This window comes from Frankliniella occidentalis, unplaced genomic scaffold (assembly GCF_000697945.3).
Source record: "Frankliniella occidentalis isolate FOCC.00 unplaced genomic scaffold, Focc_3.1 Scaffold284, whole genome shotgun sequence".
NCBI lineage: Eukaryota > Metazoa > Arthropoda > Insecta > Thysanoptera > Thripidae > Frankliniella > Frankliniella occidentalis.
The window spans coordinates 185015-185906 of record NW_026267410.1 but is presented as its reverse complement, the minus strand read 5'-3'; the positions used below and the strand labels follow the sequence as shown (position 1 = coordinate 185906).

Genomic DNA, 892 nt, shown 5'->3' with positions numbered 1-892 from the left:
AGTCGTAATACGGTAGTCCCCCGGGGTGGGTGTCAAAATGTTCGGAAAGTAATGGGAAAGAAGCCCTAACCCCTAACCCATACTAAGCGAGCGCAATGGGTTTTTCTAGCAGCTGCAATCTTGAGTCAAGCAGAAAATTTTCATTTTTACATGTTCAATCTTTAAAAACTCACGTCAAAGCTCATGAACGAGAAGGAAACTTCGAGAAAAGCTCCGAGGAAACGCTGTGCGCTCAATTACAATCCTTCAGCTACATGACGCTGTGCTTACATTAACTGTGGGACCCCCCCCCCGTGCGGGGGAAGGCCAACATGTGACACCAGAGCCAGACTCCAGACCGAGGTTATCCCTGAGTGTAGCCAAATGGGGGAAAATTTCAAATACTGCGCTAAATTTTGGGTCCGAAAAGGGTGAAAGGGGAAAAAATGCCGAAAGGGAAATTTTGAAGGCCGAAATGGGAAAAATGAGTGGACTAAAAATGCAAATTTTGCTGATAACCTCTCTCGCTCTCTACCTCCACCACTCACTGCCGCTCCGACGCCAACCGTGTGTCACATTTACCGCAAGACGTCTCTATAAAGGAGATCCAGAAGCGCTGGCCCTCGTTGCTGCGCGTCTGACGGACGTGGCCCTCCGTGGCCCTCCCACAGGACCGGGCCGTAGCGCTCCCGTTCGGCTTCACATCCCGCAGCCGGTGGAGCCGGTGGACCGCCAGGGTCCGCATGGGTCGCCTCCCGCTCCGTCCACTCGGAGACGCAGGAGAAGTCCTCAGCGTACCGATCCCCCAACATCTTCGGCCGACGGTCGAGGAGGGAGTAGTGAGCCCGCTGCCCATCGAAAAGCGCGCTCGCAAACTGAACAAGCAGGCCCGCCCTTCCGCCAAACGGAGTTG

The 892-nt window shown here is 54.4% G+C and overlaps 1 protein-coding gene across 1 annotated transcript in view; it reads right to left on the bottom strand.

Moving 5' to 3' along the window:
* The window catches only part of LOC127750901 (uncharacterized), an 11469-nt gene extending 10601 nt beyond the window's left edge, over positions 1-868 (bottom strand). The window contains exon 1 of the mRNA XM_052273579.1: positions 562-868. Coding sequence (XP_052129539.1) covers positions 562-835 — 274 coding nt within the window. The 5' untranslated portion in view covers positions 836-868. The remainder of the gene's footprint in view (positions 1-561) is intronic.
* Positions 869-892: the final 24 nt, after the last annotated feature.